General features: G+C 58.3%; 7 protein-coding genes across 7 annotated transcripts; 2 read left to right on the forward strand and 5 right to left on the reverse strand.

The window, feature by feature from the left end:
* Positions 1-592: 592 nt before the first annotated feature.
* Positions 593-1726, forward strand: EHS24_001858 (uncharacterized protein; the record flags this gene model as incomplete). Its single annotated transcript, XM_028617619.1, has 5 exons — positions 593-837; positions 894-966; positions 1033-1055; positions 1105-1522; positions 1571-1726. The coding sequence occupies 5 exons, from the start codon at positions 593-595 to the stop codon at positions 1724-1726; spliced, it is 915 nt and encodes a 304-aa protein (XP_028474082.1).
* Positions 1727-1891: 165 nt separating this feature from the next.
* EHS24_001859 (uncharacterized protein) lies at positions 1892-3297 on the reverse strand (the record flags this gene model as incomplete). The annotated part of the gene is made up of 2 exons (XM_028617620.1): positions 1892-2976; positions 3072-3297. The coding sequence occupies 2 exons, from the start codon at positions 3295-3297 to the stop codon at positions 1892-1894; spliced, it is 1311 nt and encodes a 436-aa protein (XP_028474083.1).
* A 671-nt stretch (positions 3298-3968) lies between these two features.
* On the reverse strand, positions 3969-5309 carry EHS24_001860 (uncharacterized protein; the record flags this gene model as incomplete). Its single annotated transcript, XM_028617621.1, has 3 exons — positions 3969-4672; positions 4783-5082; positions 5132-5309. 3 exons carry the CDS (start codon positions 5307-5309, stop codon positions 3969-3971), a joined length of 1182 nt encoding a protein of 393 aa, XP_028474084.1.
* A 586-nt stretch (positions 5310-5895) lies between these two features.
* Positions 5896-8173, reverse strand: EHS24_001861 (uncharacterized protein; the record flags this gene model as incomplete). Its single annotated transcript, XM_028617622.1, has 4 exons — positions 5896-7393; positions 7457-7589; positions 7629-7650; positions 7697-8173. 4 exons carry the CDS (start codon positions 8171-8173, stop codon positions 5896-5898), a joined length of 2130 nt encoding a protein of 709 aa, XP_028474085.1.
* A 1029-nt stretch (positions 8174-9202) lies between these two features.
* Positions 9203-11373, reverse strand: EHS24_001862 (uncharacterized protein; the record flags this gene model as incomplete). Its single annotated transcript, XM_028617623.1, has 5 exons — positions 9203-9381; positions 9436-10827; positions 10877-11105; positions 11148-11321; positions 11362-11373. The coding sequence occupies 5 exons, from the start codon at positions 11371-11373 to the stop codon at positions 9203-9205; spliced, it is 1986 nt and encodes a 661-aa protein (XP_028474086.1).
* Positions 11374-12711: 1338 nt separating this feature from the next.
* EHS24_001863 (uncharacterized protein) lies at positions 12712-13416 on the forward strand (the record flags this gene model as incomplete). The annotated part of the gene is made up of 1 exon (XM_028617624.1): positions 12712-13416. One exon carries the CDS (start codon positions 12712-12714, stop codon positions 13414-13416), a length of 705 nt encoding a protein of 234 aa, XP_028474087.1.
* Positions 13417-14975: 1559 nt separating this feature from the next.
* Positions 14976-16794, reverse strand: EHS24_001864 (uncharacterized protein; the record flags this gene model as incomplete). Its single annotated transcript, XM_028617625.1, has 3 exons — positions 14976-14990; positions 15028-15609; positions 15646-16794. 3 exons carry the CDS (start codon positions 16792-16794, stop codon positions 14976-14978), a joined length of 1746 nt encoding a protein of 581 aa, XP_028474088.1.
* Between the last annotated feature and the right edge of the window lie 110 nt (positions 16795-16904).

Raw genomic sequence — 16904 nt, forward strand, 5'->3', positions numbered from 1 at the left:
ATACCTTTGCTCCACTTTACTCCTTCCCAACCACCGGACCGAGCTGTTGTTGGAACCGGCGTGCCAAACCAGCTGATCGCTCTGTTAGATCCGGTATATATGCCCCGTCGATCGTCGGATCGGAAGTCTGTAATCGGTCTTTATCTTGGTGACCTCGTGTGACCACTGCAAGCTCGGCCGGTTGCGTGGACCAACACCACGATGGCCGATGGAAGTGCCGTCGACGGGCGCCGGTTTTGGTCTCGTCGTCGGTGCTGCTGGTGAGACTGCAAACAGCCTCGCTATCATGACATCATTACCCTCGGCCTCGGCATGTACATAAAGTACTTCACTTGCGGTAGACCGACGGCCTGGGTGACTTGGCGTGTAGACCGACGGCCGGATTGGCTTAGTGTGTATGCATCGCGTCTTAGTGTCTACTGAATCTCCTCATTGAGGAGATTTAGTAGACTCTTAGTGGGATCTCCTCTGTATTGAGATCTCTCTTAGTGTGGATGGAATCTCCCACCGCCATACTATATAATGCGACGTTGAAAGTAGGTAGACGATGCCCCCAAAGAACACGACTCACATAGTACTTCACATCACAGCAATGCCCTTTGACGCCGCCAAAGCGCTCAAGACCACGCACCTCACGAGCCCAAAGACGCTCGTGGTCGTGGGTGGAACCACGGGGGTTGGTGCGGCTGTCGCTCGCCAGTTTGCCCGTCTTGGCTGTTCACGTATCATCATCGTTGGCCGGAACGCAGGCCGCGCAAACGCTGTACTCGAAAGCTGCTCAGAGCTGGCTCCCGGAAGCAACAAGATTGATACACAGTTCGTCCAGGGTGACATCTCGTGAGTGGACCGGACCCTCGTAGCACTGCACTTGCCGGTTGTGGCTGACCATGCAGAACTCGTCCCGCCATGCGTGCGTGTGCGGCCTCGGTCAAGGAGGCTGCCGGAGCTGCCAAGATCGACTACCTTGTATGTCGCTGCCGTGTAAACGACGCTGATAGTTAGGTCATGACCCAAAACGGTGTGCCGGTCAAGACCTACGCCGAAAACGCGGATGGGTGAGTCCCCAGCATGGATTTTCATCAAGCGGTCCTACTAACTGTGCAGCGACGGCGCCGCATTCGCTGTCCAGGCAATCTCCCGGTTCATCATCTCGCAGCTCCTTGTGGAAGGCGGCGCCCTCGCCCCTGGTGCCACCGTTGTGTCCGTCTGCAACCCAGGCAATTCCCTCGACTCGCTCAAGGTCGAGGACCTCAGCCTCAAGAACGCCAGCAAGGGTTACTGGACAACCACGGGCTTCTTCATGGCCCAGTCGCTTCGCGACAGTTCCGTCATTGACGCGTTCATGATTGAGCAGAGCAAGCGGTTCCCCCAATTCAAGTTCTTCCACGTCCACCCGGGACTCGTCGGCGATGGGACGTTTACCCACGACGCGTTCCCCTTCCCTCTCAACTGGGTGACGTGGCTGGCTGAGAAGACTGGATTTATGGTCGGAACAGCTCCCTTTGCCAACATTCCTGTCTATGTGAGTAAATGCGCCTCTGGAGACGGACATCTGCTGACCCTGTCGAAGGTCGCGCTCAATCCCGACGACACCGAGAAACGTATCGGCGGCAGGTTCCTCAACCACAAGTTCTCGCCAGCCCCCCCGGGCAAGTGGGCGCAGGACGAGGGTCACCGCTCAGCTCTGTGGCGCAAGCTTGAGAGCATGGCAAAGGCTAGTGCTTGAGTTGTGTTACGCGATGGTGGTTGAGTTGTATGTACATAGGCGTTGGGTTTTGTAAACTATGGAGGGATTGAGTCGTCGCGTCCGTAGTGTACACAGGATGCATGCCCCTCCTATTAAAACCCACCAGAACATGATACGACATCAATGATACAGTACCATGACCGTTCAAGGGACAGTCTCTAGCTCAAATGTTTGACGTCCCACCTTGTCGATGTACTCCTCCTTCGAAAGGAACTTGACCTGAGCGACTAACTCTATCGATTCGTTCTCTGTGTCGTCTGGGTGTCTGATTTCAAGTTGCAGGAGATTCTTGAAAACTTCTTTCGGATCCGTCGCTACAAATGGAAAAACAGGCAGGGTGGGGTTTGTAGGAAAGTTGACAATGGTCAAAGTAGTTCTGTCAGGGACATCCCAGACAAGCAGACATCCGATCTCCAGTATGGCTGCCTCCCAGTGCTGCCAGGATGCCGCCGCTGTGGTTGAACGGCGACCGAGGGACGCAAAAATTTGGAGTCGCTGGCCGTCCTCTTCGTCGTGGAAGTAGTACACTGTGTGGTTGGCGAACGAACACGCGTTACCGTCCCAAGCTGGGGTCAGATAGGGACCCATTTCGCAAGACATGTACACGTTTGAAACAATCTTGTGGGATTTATAAATAGGCTCGATGGTCCAGCTGTCTTTTATCTCATCCGCGTTGAGACGGAAGATGTTGCCGTCCAGATCAAAGGGAAATAATACGAGGTTGTTTGGCTCGAACGGCGGCAATTGGGAGAAACGTCGTTCGTCAAGGGCCGTGGCACTGCACCAAAAGAGTCGGACAGTTTCAATTGCACAGAGTACCGTTTGGCAGATCCAATTCAGATCGTCTTCATCCGAGCCGAAGTGGATATCGATTGTGTGGGTATGTTCGAGCAGCGCAAGTTTGGCAACCATGTCTGGCTGTTTGATGGGGGCCTCAGGAAATCCTTGATAGAAAGCTGGTGGCCAGACTTGCGTTCCGGTGGTTCCAGTTACAGTGAACGCGGTCGGGAAAGGAGGATCAGGGCGTATCCTATATCGACTCCACATGTCGCTGCTGCTCAGTTCTGCCGATCGAATAACGATGTGCTCGAACAGCAGTGGGGTGATCTTGGCGAGATAGGCAGTGGACACCTGTCGGACAGCTGGCCAGTTCTCGGGATAGGACAAGATCATGTCGACAATGTGGGGGAAGTAATTGCTATCCAGCCATACATCGTTGGAGTTGGTGACTGGTTCATCAGCCTAGGGAAAGAAGGGCGAAGATGGAGGGACAGAATGAGAAATGGCAAAGGCCGGAGGATCGCAATAGGAAGTGCTGACTCACCCATATGATTCAGCGCATCGTTGTCAAGCGGCTTGTAATTGGATGTTGTTGGGCCGTAACCCGAGGGAGGACTCTTGAATGGTTTCACCAGATAAGACTGGCCGTCGGTTGAGGAGGACAGACCATCGACCTCTGTCGCCACCAGGCTGGCAGCGTTGCTGGTGGGAAGGGAATGGGTGTTCCCAGCGCCACGACTTCCAGCAGGAAGTTCCTTCCCGGGATCCATAGAGAAGAGTGTGGTTGCAAGGTGGGAAAAGAAGCGAGGAGTTGGGGATGGACACCAGGTGGGGGCGAGCGGACCCTTTTTACCGCTGATCATCCTGTGTACTCACGACACAGCATCTATACACGGTCCACCTGGTAGAAAGGGAGGTGGTAGAAGGGGTCATGCAGTCTATCGATGCAGGACACATGTCGACATGTCGACACGCGATGCACTAATTATGTGCTGTCCAAAAATCATACCCCGCTGATCCGCTGATAAACCAAACAAATGCCAGAAGTCCAAGGTAAACTCCCCACAAGACCTGCCATGCTCCACGTAGACGGTCTAGCTGGTCTAGCTAATCTCTGACTGTGAAAATCAACATCATAAAGTGCGTAGATGAGTGAGTCTGACAGAACCTATGCCTCTGTGGGCGATAACTGCGAGCCTGCCAGTGGTTCTCCTGTAATTGGTTCTGCCGTAGTGGTGGCTAGCCAGCTTGCACCTGTCACATGTCGAATTTCCATCCATACTGTACTCCGCATCTCCGAGGGTCGTGTATCCAGTCATACTTCACGCATGTTCACAATGGGCTGGGGGAAGAGTACAAAACAGTCTGGGGCATGTATTTAGACGGACGGCTGGGACTGTCAGCTCTGCATCGGCTTTAGTTTCTCAGCTTCAAACAGACCCTACCAGGGGATTGTCTGAAGCCTGAACATATCCAGGCCGACCTTGTCCTGGTACTCGCTCATGGTAAGAAACGTCGCTTTCTTGAGAACGTCAACAACTTCATCGGTCTCTTCGTCGTCGGTGGTATCGGTGCAATTGTAGTCCCATCCGGTAACGTGGTCTGTGACGAGTTTGAAAAAGTCGACACGCGAAGGTGTGTCACTGCTGTCATCACTCGGAGGGAAGTCGACAAAGGTGATGTGAGTCGAGTAGTCGTCTTCCCTGTACCAAATCGCATAATGGATCTGGAAGAATACTTGCTGGGCGAGGAGGTCCCACCAGTCGTCAGGTGACCGGTTGAAGAGTATTTCGCAGGGGTGATCGAGATCAACCCTGTGGGCCTCGTCCGCCGAGTGGAAGACGCACACAAATTCTAGATCTTGTTGGTGGCGGAACAGGCCCGGACAGACAGGCCCAAAAATGGGTCCGATTTCAGCGGCGTAATAGATGTTGGTGACGAGTGTGTTGGCGCAACAGACTGGCGTTGACATAATGTCACAGTTAATGTGACCTCTGAACCACGAGCTGTGCAAGTTGAAAGGGAAGACCACGCCCACGGGCAAGTTGTGCTCGTCCTCGGTGGTCTGTACGCGATGGGTAAAGGATTCCTTATCGTAGAACAGTCGAATTACTTCGATCCTGTCCTCTCCAAACTCAGGATGAACTAGGCGAATCAATTGCCCATCCATAGGCAAGGTCATGTCGAGATAGCGGGTGCTCTCCAGGCTCTGAGTGGGCCCGTTGGTCGTGACCACGGCGTTTTGGTACGTCCACAAGGGAGGATTTGGAAACCAGTGGCCTGGTCGGTGACAGTAATGGTGCGAGGTACATTTTTGACTGCGACCTGGTTGTCGTAGTAGCCGCGGAGACGCACCGGCACCAGGGTGACGACCACATGACGGTAGAGAAGACGGTCGCGCAGGGCCTTGCAGGTGCGTCGCATCACGGGCCAAGTCTGGGGGTTTTGGAGGATCAGATCAATGATGTGGGGGAAGCCTTGATAGTCAATGACGTTGGCCGGATGCGCTGGCAGATCGTGGGAGGACTCGGACTTGGCGTTGGGATTGATTTCTCCTGGGGGATGTCAATGGGTGCCAAAGGGAAACCAGTTGCGAACACTCACCACCGTTGTTTTTACTTTCATTGCCGCTGGCAGCCGCGCCAGGGTCAATATTGGAAACAGGCGAGTGGGAAACGTCGCCTTTGGTCTTGGTCTTGGTCTTGGTCCTGGTCTTGGGCTTCTTCTTGCTCTTCTTGCCCGGGCGACGGGGGCGGTTGTCATCGTCCCCACTGGAGGGCATGTTGAGGTGGACGTGTGAGAGTATTGTCGGCGTAGGAGGATGGATGTGGATGGCCTCAACCGTTCAGCCTCACCCCAATCGGTGGAGTGTTAGGTCAAGTGTGGGTCAACTGGTTCTCAGCCCACGGAGGCACGGTGTATAGGAAGTGTGAGGATGGTGGACGAGGCCTGATGGATGCGTTGTGTTGGATGGGTCGAGAGAAAGGGTGAGTGGTAGGAAGGAAGATCAAAAGGTGACTGGACTCGCGTGGACGCGGTACTTGAGGTTGAAACACGTCCGCCACACCACCCCGCGGGTGGCGGGTTACCGTGTACGCCTCAGTCCACCCCATGGATCCCCGCGGCCATCCACGTTCTCTACTCTCTCGAGACCACAGACACATACCAGAGAACAGCGACTGGCGTTAAAAGATGGCATTGCAATGAATCAGACTGTATTAAACAACAAAATGGGGGGTGGAATGACTTTATGAATATCAAGAGGTCCTGTCCGTTGTCGGATTGGTTTGGGGTGCTTATGGCAATAGTCCTGATAGGGATGTGCTGAAATGCGAGAAATGGTGAATGGGGTGTGGATGCAAGTCGCTCTAGCCACGGGCCTTGGAAAAGAGCATGCGTACAACGACCGCACTGAACCCGACACCAACGCCCATACCCATGAGGAAGAGGTAGATGGGCATGTCAAGGAGGCGGGGACGGTCGCCCTCGTCGTCGACGAGGTCGAAGCTGCGGAGCCACGAGCGCTTGCGTTCGGCTGGGGTGAGGTCTGGGGCGGGAGCCGGGGAGCGGGGCGGGGAGTTGGATGCAGAATGGGTTGGGCTGCTGCAAGTTGGGCAGACGTGCGCTGCTGTCATCGACACATCCGTGATGTCGGCGGCCGGCGCCTCAGGTGTCATGGGTGCCTTGACTGGCGAGGCTGGGGTTGGCGTGACGAGCAGGGGAGGAGTGGGGATAGGAGTCGGGGTCTCGACGGCTGCGAGGCGTTCCTCGAGCTCGCGGATGCGATCCGTGAGCACAGCCATCTCCTTCTCCATCTCACGCTCACGCTCACGGCGGCGACGTGAGGATGGAGCGGAGCGAGACACTGAACGCGTTGAGGGAACGCGCATGCCAGCGACGTTGGCAGGGGTGGCAGGCGAGGGAGGGGCGAGGGCATCGACCGCCAGCGGGCGAGCCGTCACCTTGCGCAGACTGGGCCATGGTTCATCATCATCGTCATCATCGTCGGGGTCCTCGGCACGGATGGAGACGGAGGGGAGACTGGGACGACCCTTCTCGCGGCGGAGGGCTGCGTACGGGTTGACACCGGCCGCTCTGTGCGCAGCCATGCGGAGAAGGTGGTCGCTCTCCTCTCTCTCCATCTCCGCACCATGCAGAGGAGTGACAGAGGCAGACCGGCTGTCATTGTTCTCTGGCGTGCCTGGAGCAGTGTCGGCGGCGGAAGGGAAGAGGAGGCCAGTTCGTGTGGGGCTAGGAGGTCCAGCGTCACTGTGGTAAGGGGGAGGCGGCGAGGTCTCAGTATCGCTGACTCGCTTCTGCTCCAACTCGGGCTTCTTCTTCGCAAGCGGCAGCGAGGGGCTGTCGGGGACCGCATCCATAGCCTCGTCCATCATCGCATCGCTCATCATGGACTCGCGGCCAGACCACGCTGGAATGTTCGCAGCGGATGCAGCAGAATCGCGGCGATCGCACCAGATGGGGCCCGAGGCAGTCGACATGCCGCTGGCAGCCGACATGGTGGAGACTGCAGAGGCAGTCGAGTCGCGGCGCGCGCGGCGAGCCCAGACAGGGGTATCGTTGGTCTTGGGAGTCACGCGTCCAAACCCTTCGACACTGTCGCCAGTGAGTTGGGCGCGGAGGAAGGAGAGGGTGGGCTCTGAGTCGCTTGCCTCTGAGGCCGAGGTGATGGCGTCAAAGGCATTGGCCAAACGCTTGACGCGAGTGACACCGTCAGAGTCCTCATCATCCTCCTCAACAGCGTCGGCCTCGGAGAACGAGTTGGACGCGCGGCGGCCGCGCACCGTACGGCGTAAGCGGCGCGACATCTGCGCGAGGACGGGAAGAAAGGGAGGAGGTCGGTTGCCGCTGTAGAGTTAGTGACGAGGGACTGTGGAAACTCACCTCCAGCCGTCGATACCGCGGGTGAACTGCTTGCCTGCGATGCGAGAGCGCAACACCCAGGTCACGACGTCTTCGACCACGGGGGAGGGAAGCGTAGGTCCTGTGCCGTCCGCGCCGCCGGTTCGCAGCGACCAACCGAGGTGTTGGGCGAGTTCAGATGCTGGGCGTTAGCTTCAGTGCTCTGTACTCAATAGCTCACGAGTCCAGAGTGCGGGGTTGGTCTGTTCATCAGCATCATCATAGTCATCCGTTCCAAACAGTACTCACAGGAAGGAGAGGTTCACGCTGAGCTGGGCGCGGCGACTCGACCCCAAAGTCGCCCATGGGCGAGACGGGGAAGCAGCCAACGGAACGAGTAACGCGGTGCCCGCGTCCATGAGGACGTACCGGTGTCGCTCCCGACGCAGCTGCTTTGCCGCTGAGCGATGCAGCATGCGTAAAGTACGGGTGGCTCGCGAGTGGCGAGTCTGGTGCGGTGAGCGGAACTGCACTGCCGTCGAGCTGGCGGTGTGCCGGCACTGCCGAGGTCGGTGCAGTAGCAGTCCCCGAGGCCTTGGAGACCGGGCCGTGACCAGTGGTGGTCGTTGTCGAGCCATGGATGGGTGGCGGGGGGAGAAAGGGGGTGATGCTCGGCGTCGAGACACTCGCTGGACGAACGACACGCGCGGGCGAGAGCGGGTCGCGGCGGTTCGATGAGGACTCGGCCGCGAGGGACGCAGGGGGAAGTGGTGGGGCCATACTCATGATGACGGGAACAGTCGTAGGGGATAGACTGCGCCGTCAGGCGAGGAGGAGGGGGGATTGGGATAAGTGGTGATGTGCAGAGGGGGGAGGTGGATGATGACAGGAGCGAGTGTCTCGGATTGTTTACGCTGGCTCTGGAAACCCTGTATAGAGGTGTTGGTTGTCTCCGTGCCGAATATCGGGCTTTGGTTTGCGTGTGTTTATCGTGACGACGAGCGAGAGCAACCGAGTTTGGAGAGGAGTGGGAATGTGAAGAGACGAGCACTCCCTTGTGTGCGCGACGATATAGCATTGTGTGGCCACTCTCCCCGCGCACGCAGGCCACACGACGACGACGACGACGACGACGCGCCCTGTGCATGGTGTACGGAACGGTGGGCCGGCGGGGGGAGAGGGGGAACTGTCCGACGCGACTGTCTTTTCCGGTGATGGCCCGTGCCTGCACGTCTCGGCCAAGGCATTCCCCTCCAGCCGTCGTTACCAACACCCAGCCAAACCCACCCACCCCACACGCTCTCCCGGCCTCGGCCGAGCATGCTTGCGTGGCCTCATGTGCAACATGCCAAGGTCCTGAGATTCCAATACAACCAGCCATACATCTAGGAGTACGCTCTATACATGCCGCAGGCCGCAGCACCACCTCCTGTGCACCGTCACGCGTCACCTCCTCTTGCAAATACAAAGCCCCTCCCCCAGCTCCCCCATGATCCCATGTGATGATAGGCGCCCTTTGCGGAAACGGTCATGTCCGCCATCTCCCACTTGGGCAGCACGACATTACCTGGCGTCGCTGCAAGGACGCCTCCAGGCTATGGGATACGCTTGCGTTACGCGCTTTCCGCACAGGTCACCTCCTTATTCCTGCAGCCACAATCCCCTTCTACCAATGGGCTGCGGAGACAGCCCATCCCCTTGCATACGACGTTGGCTGTCACAACGCCAAGCGTAATGTAGGCGTCGTCACCAACCACCACCACCACTGGCGTGCAGGAGCGTCGACATGTCGGGCGCTCATGTACAGATAGACGGCTAGCAAAGCTTGAACGCCACCTCATCTGCGAGTTTGCGCGCATCTGGTTTACCCCAGCGCTTGCCTGCCGCTTCGAGTGTCGCACGGGCACCGAGGACGTCCAGGAAGGGCTTGATGGTGTTGTCGTAGCCCGGAGAAAGGTAAATAATCAGGGCCGACGCCGCGAGGAGACGGTGGCCTGAGCGTTAGTATGTGTTGTATTGTTCGTGGCCACCAGCTGGTCAAAACTCACCAACATCGGCGTCCTGTTCGCGTCCGATGCCCTCAAGCAGGGCGCTGAGCAGCTCGGCCTCCCACTCCACTTCTTCTCCAAAGTCGTCTTCGCCTGCGACACCCTCTGCCCTCGCGCGCTCCTTGCCGACACGATGGCGCCAAGCGGCAGCGTTGACAGCTACATCGGCAGCGGCCTTGCGGACGCTCACTTCCGGATGGAGGAGAGCGTCGACGAGGACGGCGAGGAGATCAGGCTGGAGGGCTGCGCTGGGCGACAGAACAAGGTTGGCCAGCGGAAGAGGAGCGAGAAGGTTGGTGGACAGTCGAAGAGTAGTAAGCAGGAGCGGACGCGGTGTGGTCGCAGTGTCCGCCTTGAGAGCGTTGGCGGTGAGAGACAGGATCGGGCCCAAAGGCTCGGCACCCGTTGCGCCGGGCGTGAGCAACAGGCCGAGAGCAGCGGACACGCGGGCGTTGGTTAGACCCACACGCCAGAGGTCGATGAGGGGGAATGCTTCGGCAGCCTTGAGAGTGAGGAGCAGGGCATTGGTGGTGGCCGTCCACTTGGAGACGAGAGCTTGCAGTTGGGCGTCGTTCAGCGTCACCTTGCCCTCGAGGAAGGGCACCACCTCGGAGCTGAGCACCTGGACGTGGTCAGGCGTGGCGCCGTTGAAGCTGCCCAGCTTAGAAAGGAGGGCAGGATACGCGGGAGTGGCAGTCGCGCTGATCGGCTGGGTCGAGAGCCTCTCGGTTGCGGGAAGGAAGAGGCGACGGTGCGGATGACGGGGGAAGCAGTCGTCAAGGAACGCCTCCACCCGCGACTCGAGACCACGTTTGTCGGCACCCTTCATCTCGTCGACCTTTTTGCCGTCCTTGAAGAACTGGAACGTGGGAGTGGCAGTGATTCCATGGTCACCGGCGATACCTTGTCCTTCCCCAACACCTGTCTCGACTTCCAGGAACCGTGTGCCCTTGGGGCCGTACACCGCTGAGTATTCCTCGGAAATGGACTCGTACGCAGGCTTGATCGCTCGGCACGGAGGACAGCCAGCCGTGTTTGTAAAGTTGACAATGACGGCGCGGTTGTTTGAGAGAATGGAGTTGAAGTTGGTGCGCGACGTCACGAGCGTGAGGGGCGTCGTTTCCGGGTTGGTCCTGGGCGGAGCCGCAGACCCGCTGGCAACGGACGCACCGCCACCTGCGGCCTGAGAAGCAAACGCCTGGAGCAGGGTCGACGCAAGGTCTTGGGAGTTGACCGAGCTGGGTGCTGGGGGAGGGGTTGTTGCGGGAGCAGGAGTTCGAGAGAGGGGGCTGAAGGCCGAGTGCTCAGCAGAGTTGGACGCGCCGAAGATGGCATCGATTTGGGGCTTGAGCATCTGCCCGAGAGGCGTGGCGAGGAACTCATAGGGAAGGCCTGTACGTTAGTATACATAGCGTTATGTATGGCCTAGTTGGCTTCTCACCGCTGATCCAGGAGGGAATCTCGGCACCTGTAAGGAAACCAATGACGTCTGCAGTGAAGTTGTTGCAGTTGAAGTCGATGAGGTGGTAAGCGGATGGAGTGTACAGCTCGGAGACCGAGGAGAGGTACTCTTGGAATGTCTCATCGTCGATGTCTGTCGTCAGCTGGGAATATCCAAGCGGCAACTCACGAGTCTCGCCGCAATCAATAATCTGCTGAGGGGTTCCGTGCTGGTGGGTTAGACAGCTGCCACAATGCGGTCAGCTACCTACGTGAGTAGTGCCGGGAGTCGCCTCCATAATACCACGGCCATAGAAGATTTCACGGCCAAAGACGACTACGCTGGTGTGCCAAATTCCATCGATTTGCTTGCCTGTGAGCCCAAGGGACATAGCCTTGGCCATACCCCGGCTCAGATCGTAGACATAGAGTTGGACGCGGCCGGTCTGAGAGTTAGCTGCTGCTTGTGAAGGCCATTCAGCTCACCTGTCCAGACATTGTCGAATGGTTGTAGTAGTTGTATGTCTGTTCTTTGTAGATATTGTTGAGGGAGATGGGGGTGAGGATGTAGGTGGCCAAGATGTGTTGAGAAGGATGTTAACTGTCGATGCAACGCTTCGCCAGCTTGGCTCACGGCCATCGTCCTCGCCGACAATCGATGACCTTCGGCCAGGGTGGTGACGCGTATGGCTGGAGAAAACGGACACGAGGCCGCGCATCTCCGCTTTTCTTGTGCATTATTTGGTTCCGCCGACGCGTCACGTGCGGTCGGTGGAGCGTGTGTGTGGTGTGCGTTATTATTGGTATCGCTGTGGGCTGGGGTTGACTTCATCGTCATCATCCCATCCTCTCCATCCACCAACATGGCTACAGAGATCCACAATATCGCCATCACCGACGCCCTCACTGTCCATCGTCCAGCACGGCATATTGCATATACCGTACAGGGTGAGTGCCAGCAGCTTCAGAGTCGTGAATCCCACCCCTCCTACTCGCCGTCGCCGCCGCCCGCGCCGCCCGCAGCCGCACGGACCACTTGAGCTTTGGTGATGGGGCTATCTCGACTCACTGCCCCGCTCGGGCCAGTAACTGTCGATCTGCAGCCAACATTCCAAGTCTACGAGTGTATACTCATGCTCAGTCTCTACACCAACGCGTACATGGTCTGTGAACCGGCGGTACAATGACTTTGTCGCTCTTGATGCCGAACTGCGGTCCGCAACAAGTAAAGAGCCGCCTGCTTCTCTCCCACCCAAACACTGGTTCAACAGGACCATGAATGATGAAGAGGTGAGCATTCTTACCAAAAACGGAATGCGTGTTGGTGCAAGAACACGCACCGCGTTTCGGGGGTGTTGACAATGTCAACGTGACGTCGGCGTGAATGGGGGGCGCGCCGCCCGTCGCGGGGCGGGATCGGTCCAGACCGTTGCCGCGGGAGTCGCGGGACGCTTAGTGGTCTTCTGCAGCCACACGAAGCGCCTCCATTCTCCGTCGTGTGCCCACCCCCGAATCCCACGCCAGTGTAATTGCTTGTCGAGGGTGGTCGTGAGCGCGGCCGGTGAGGGTGGATGTGTCATGCACAGGACCCCCCGCGGTGCCCCAGCCGTCGGAGAGGCATGGTGATGACCTATGCTTCTACCAATGTTCCGTCAACCTCCGCCACGCGAACGTTTCTGACCTCCCCAGAAGATACGCCAACGTCGAGTCGGTCTCGAAGTGTACCTGCGCACTGTCTTGACGACCAAGGATGCAAGGTGGCGCGAGACCTTTGGCTTCGCCGACTTTTTGGGTGTGCCATCGCGCAACACGACCCAAGCGACGCAATTCACAAAGATGACGGCGGCAACGTGGTTGACCGAGAATAGTGCCGTGGCAGGCGTGTTGCGCAATGCCCGTGCAGCTCTTCTTAAGCGTGACGCGCTCGCACGACTTGCCGACCCCGCGGCCCGCGCCGCTGGCGGCGAGGCGAGGAAACTCATTCGCGACGCTGGCCCGCGTATCGACGCGCTTGCTGAGGCACTCGACACCCCGGCCGTGTCTAGCCTGGGTGACGGCGAGAGGCGTAGGCGTGATGACCTTGTCGCCGCCTTGCGTACGGAGCACGCAAATCTTCTTCGTCAAGCCGAGGCTGGTTACCGTCCCCCACGCAACATGACGCCACCTCCCGAGGCCCGTGGCCCCGGATCATCGTCCTCAAGCATGACTGCCTCGATGCCGGGTGGCATGCAGCAATCGGCCTGGACGCCAGCGACCACGGGGGGACGCGTGTTCGGCAAGAAGGCCGCACCCCAGGAAACTGCGGAGACTCGTCCTCTCGACGAGCGCGGCCTCGTTCAACTTCAGCACACGGCCATGGCGCAGCAGGACGAACAGCTCACCGCCCTCTCTGGTCTCCTTCACAAACAGCGTCGTATGGGCGAGGAGATTTCCGAAGAGATTGCCGTCCAGAACGAGCTGCTCGAACATCTCGACCAGGATGTCACCCGTGTCGGCAGCAAGCTCGCCCGCACAAAGCGCGATATGAACCGTCTTGGCTAAGGCCGACCCGCAAGCGCAAATCCCTACACTACAGCCTCCACCAAGTTGTACTTCCCCCACCTAGACCACCAAACCCAACTTGCCACAATCGTTTTTTTCAACTACCAACGTCAACGCCCACATGTTTATAATCTGCTGCCCTTCCTCTCACGCTGCAGTTCATCGTCCATTTCGAAGCACTGGACATTTCTCCCCCCTTTGTAATAGCACTTTACCTTGATGACATTATGATCCATTTCCCTTGACATGCGATGACCGGTATCGTTGGAGTTCTGGAACTGTGAGCAACGAATGACAAGTTACGTAGTACGCGTGCCTGCACTTTCCACTTGACTGAACGCCTGGCATACCTTAGGTTCCTCGACCACTCCTGATGCCTGAGGCCTAAACCCTGCTCCAAGTCTGGGCCCAACAAGATGCATGCGGCCATCAACCACTTGGGTATGGGCACGTCGCTCCCCTGCGGCGACTAAACAGCCAGTAAACAACATCAAAGCTAACGGAAAATCCAGCTCCCTTAAGCAAAGTCGATTGCAGCGGCCGCCCTAATTACGAGGCCGCCGGTGTTGTTTACGTTTCTAGAGGCACCCAGAACGGCCAGAACCCCACCACATTTTATGGGGGAAAACACTTTTTCACCTGCTACGCCAGGTGAACGAAGTCGATTCCTGAACTTCTGCAGCAACAGGTGCAGGCTTGGCCCATTGGTTGTTTCCATCGGCACGATGGTTGCGTCGGGCAAGTGGTGCCACCTGGCCGACGGTGAACTGGTGCGGCAGTGAGATGACGCTGACGGCGGATCGATCCTGGCCGGCTCCACAACATTGATCGCGGTCCGCTCCGCTCGCACGCAAAGGGCAAAGGCACGAATGTTGTTAATGTATCGAACGCGAGAAGGATTTGACGACAGGGGTCGGAATGCCAACCAACTCGTCACAGGTGGCCAGGTCCACCGCTCGGCCCCACACTTTTGGACGGTGATCCCAATGACGGAAAGCCAAATGCGAGACCGAGGTGGTGGCACTCACCGGCGGCCGGCGGGACCAGTGAGCTGGAGTGCGAGCGGGGCACAGTGACGACAGTGGGCCATATGGCCATAGCATGACATGGAGCAGACGTATGTACAGACAGACAGGAAGGTGGACAGGGCATGCGATGAGGTGACGATTGGAGTATGACAAACACCGCAGTGGCAATGGCACGGTGTGGAGGGAGGGGAAGCGCAACGCGCGTGTTCTATTCGCTCAGAGATCAGGCGGCAAACTTGGCCGGCACAGCACTGTGGGTACAGACACAGTGACTGTGGTGAGCCAGTGGTGTGCCGACGACTCCATGCTCCGAATAGACGCGGAAGAAGGCGCGAGGATCATGGATGATGGTACAGTAGTGGGTCGGATCTGGCGGACGGCTTGATGGTAAGACACTTGGTACAGCACAGCACGGTGCTAGATGTAAGGGGCATGATGAGTGATATCAGTTCAGCACAGGGGCATGGGGACAGGTCGTTGGGGCTCTTGTTGGTCGGTTCGTCGCCAGAATGGCGCGGTCGTGGTGGACGCTTAGATGGTGCCCTCCTTGTTGTCAGTTGATACCCTGGAGAACCTAACTCACGGTGAGACCAAGTTTCTTAGCAGCCTCCCAGGCAGCGGCATTCTTGGCCTTGTACTTGGACGCGCGCGTGGCATCGCCCATCTCCACGCCGTCAACGAGGCAAGTGAGCTTCCAGAGGATTCCGACGCTGGTCTCGAAGCGCTCAGAGTCGTACTCGACGACGCGCTCGCGCTGGGTCGCAAACATCTTGAGAAGGAGTCCCATCCCTTCGGCCTGCTCGTCAAACTTGTCGAGCTCCTCGGGTGACGAGGCTGCCTCGACAATACCATCCGGACCGGTACCCATGGCCGAGTAGTGCTGGTTGTGGGAGTTCTTCATGTAGCTGAAGAAGAAGTCGTAGAGCGGCTCGTACATCTCGCGCAGCCAGGCCGTGACACTAGCAAAGCCTTCAGTCATGCGCGTCTCCTCGGGATACGAAAAGTAGAGCGCTGCAATGTAGGCTTCGACAAGGGCAGCGCGGACGTCGGTCTGGGCACGGAGAACAGGGAGGAGGCGAGGGTCGCCGTTGAGGCGCTGGGGGAAGTTGTACATGCCCGAGATGTGCGATAGTGTTGCGTTGGAGACAAGGTGGGCCTTGAGTTTCTAGTGGGTTAGCGGCGAAGAATCAGACGAACCCACGGTTGCAGTGCCACAGGTTAGGTTGGGCCTGAGCTCGTGAAGCCATGTCGTGACAATCATGCCCAGGATCGAGTCGCCAACGTGCTCGAGCTTCTCGTAGTGACGGGCTGGGCGGTCCTCCGGCTCCTCAAAGACACCGCGGGAGTACTCAAAGAGGCTTGAGTGGGTGAAGACCTGCTTGAGGAGTTCGGGGTCCTCGATCGCGGGAAGAGGCGGGAGAGGGAAGACAGGCAGCTGCTCGACAGGAAGGAGGAGGGCACGCGATGCGCCCTTCTTCTTGGCTCGCTTACTGGGCAGCGGCGTGGGGAGGACAGACACCGGGCCATCAGGGTGGGGCTTGACCTCTACAGTAACGGTGCGTGCGCGCGTAATGTCGACAGGTGTCGCTTCGGGGAGGTCCTCATCATCACTATCACTCCGACCACGCTTGAGATAGTGTCGGATTGGGAGGCGCTTGGGTAGTGATGTCGCCCGCGTTGAAGAAGAGTTGTGGTCGTAGATGCTTGAACCTCTTGAACGCGTCGAAGAGCTGCCTCCAGTGGAGGAGCTGGGCACAGGAGGTGGGGGCATGAGGTCGGTGTCCTTGGGTACCGGGGCGGGTGTCGATCCTGGAGTCCAGCGCTCGATCTTGACGGGCCCATCGGGCGACTTGGGAGGGAGAGCCGGAGCCTGAGTCTCCACGGTGTCCAGCTTGCTTGGCTTGGGGGGCAAGTGCGAGGGAGGGAGCTCAGGTAGAGGCTTTGCACCAAATCCATAACCACCGTATCCATTGGCATCAGCGGCCGGCTTGGAGGGAAGGTGGTCAGGCTTGGGAGGGAGGGAAGGCGGACGACTACTGTTCGTCGCGGGGAGGGAAGGCGCGGCCTCGACGGGGGAAGGACAGAGATAAGCGAGCTGGGCCATTGACGACGTGCTCGAACCGGTGTGGTTGGGTTCGAGAGGGGACGGGGGACGAGGAGGAAGGCTCAGAGAAGGATTCGAGGTGAGAGCGCTGGGAAGAGAGGCGCGCTTGCTGTTGTATGGGTTGCTGCTCGGGGCGAGAGACATTGAACGAACATCGGGAAGAGACGCGCTCGGTGCAAGCGACCCGGTACGCGCGCGCCTGCGTGGAGCAACCCACGGAGTGTTGGTGGGGACGTCGTCAGACATATCAGTGCTGCAAGAGGTCAGCGGGAGGGTGGTTGGAAGATGGAAATGACAAACGGAGTGGGGATGGTGATGAAAGCAAACGAGAGAAGATGCCGTCCGTTGTCTTCCCT

This window comes from Apiotrichum porosum (genome assembly GCF_003942205.1).
Source record: "Apiotrichum porosum strain DSM 27194 chromosome Unknown scaffold_11, whole genome shotgun sequence".
Lineage (NCBI taxonomy): Eukaryota > Fungi > Basidiomycota > Tremellomycetes > Trichosporonales > Trichosporonaceae > Apiotrichum > Apiotrichum porosum.